This window comes from Tupaia chinensis, unplaced genomic scaffold (genome assembly GCF_000334495.1).
Source record: "Tupaia chinensis unplaced genomic scaffold, TupChi_1.0 Scaffold000093_1, whole genome shotgun sequence".
NCBI lineage: Eukaryota > Metazoa > Chordata > Mammalia > Scandentia > Tupaiidae > Tupaia > Tupaia belangeri.
The window spans coordinates 12,417,368-12,419,118 of record NW_006159555.1 but is presented as its reverse complement, the minus strand read 5'-3'; the positions used below and the strand labels follow the sequence as shown (position 1 = coordinate 12,419,118).

At 52.5% G+C, this 1,751-nt stretch overlaps 1 protein-coding gene across 3 annotated transcripts in view; it reads right to left on the bottom strand.

Annotated features, from left to right (window-relative positions):
- Positions 1–1,751, bottom strand: part of NPR2 (natriuretic peptide receptor 2) — a 19,378-nt gene that overhangs the window by 3,377 nt on the left and 14,250 nt on the right. For all 3 annotated transcript variants that reach the window (XM_006143160.2, XM_027769839.1, XM_006143161.2), the window contains 6 exons: positions 1,718–1,745; positions 1,394–1,549; positions 1,145–1,313; positions 856–1,002; positions 277–400; positions 28–96 (listed from right to left, as the gene is read on the bottom strand). In XM_006143160.2, the coding sequence (XP_006143222.1) occupies positions 28–96; positions 277–400; positions 856–1,002; positions 1,145–1,313; positions 1,394–1,549; positions 1,718–1,745 (693 nt within the window). The remainder of the gene's footprint in view (positions 1–27; positions 97–276; positions 401–855; positions 1,003–1,144; positions 1,314–1,393; positions 1,550–1,717; positions 1,746–1,751) is intronic.

The following is a 1,751-nucleotide window of genomic DNA, read 5'->3' as shown; positions in this document are numbered from 1 at the left end:
CAGCAGGAAGGCAGCCCCAGCTCTCACCTTGTAGACGTCGAAGTTGTCAATTATGGCATCAAAGCAGGTATACAGGTCATTAAGAAGTGTCACCACCTAACAGGGATGAGAAAGCAGAGGCCCTGAGACTTGTGCTTAACTCTCTAAGAATGCTTAACCCACAAGCCATAAAAAGATCTGGGAATTCTAGAACAAACTGATCTTCCCTATTATCAGCGAAGTTCCTGCAGGTCCCCATCCCACCCCTCCCCTCTACCTCTCCCCCATGGCTCTCACCTGCATGGGGGTGCTCTCTGCTGACAAGGCTGTGAAGCCAACGATGTCACTGAAGTAGATGGTGACACTGTCAAAGGCCTCTGCCTGAACAGTCTCTCCTCGTTTTAACTGCTCTGCCACCGAACTAGTAAGCAAGGACACAGTGTGAGCCAGACTCCACGGAAGGGGGTGGGAATGGGAGCAAGGAAAGGAGTGTGTGGCTGCTGCAGAGATGAGCTGTAACAGCTAAGTTTATTCTAAGGAAAAGTGGCCAAGAAGACATTGCAGTCAAGCGCAAGGTAGGTATACAAGTGGTGGGGAGCTGCCAGGGGATCCGGGTACATGGGCACGAAGTATCTCGTTGGGTCATTTAACATACACTTGCACAAGCAAGGCCATGGTAGAGCAGTGTCCCAAGAAGAAGGCGTGGGAAGCCAGAAGGAAGGCAGCACCACTCACTGGAGGACAGGATAAAAGCACATAGTCTAAAGCCAGGCAGGCTCTAGCAAGATGTGACAAAGCAGGACTGAGGGTTGGACAGCAGAATGCAACAGAGCAGAATCTCAAAGGAAAATCCAGGAAAGGGGACAGAGGTCTCACTGGGGTAGAATTTGGTAGAGCAGAGCCTCAGCCTTGCGTTTCTCCTCAAGGTAGGCCTGTGTGCGTTCTTCCACCAGCTTCTCCAAGTTATTGGCGTACTGTTCCATGCGCAGCAGGAGGTTGTCCAGTATGCTGGTGCCACCCTCCCTGGGGGGAAGGCCAGGATATGGCACCTGTGCCAACATTCTCCAGACTTACAGGACTTCCACCCTCTGGTCCCACCAGTCCCACCTCATCTGCTATGGTTTCCATCCCAGGGGAGCCCCTGCCCCTACTAGTGCCCTCTCACTTGTTAAAGCGGCGAATGAAGCCCTTAATCTGTCCGAAGTCAGGCCGCTCAGCTGGGTCCTGGGCCCAACACCTCTCCATCAGCAAAACTAGCTCTTCATTCAGTTGGGTCCGGTCAATGCTTGGCCGAAAATATGGCCGCTGACCATTTCGGACCTTCTGGACAATCTCTGAGAGTGAAAAGAAAAGTGTGGATGAAGAACAGGGTCCTCTTGGCAGAAGAGGCAGTGGGTAGTGTACTGACTCTCACCTTTGGGGCTGAGATCCAGACCCTCCAAGTAAAAAGGACCACTGCGAAGTGCTATCTCCTGGAGGATGATCCCAAAGCTATAGACATCAGCCTTTTGCATGCCTGTGGTTGGCAAGGGGTTCCCACTGAGCAGTTCTGGGGCAGTCCACAGTTTCTCTGAAAAGAAAAAACAGGCTGACCAGGTCCCCTAAGCAGGACATATCCAAGCCCACCTGGGCACATCCCCTAAAGCTCCCCATGTTACTGTCGATCCCTCTCCCACCCTCCCTAGGTGAAAATAACCAGGGACAGAGGAGCAATATAAAAAGTGGGGGAAGGCCTCACTGGCATAGAGGGCGTGGCTGTCATCAGGACACAC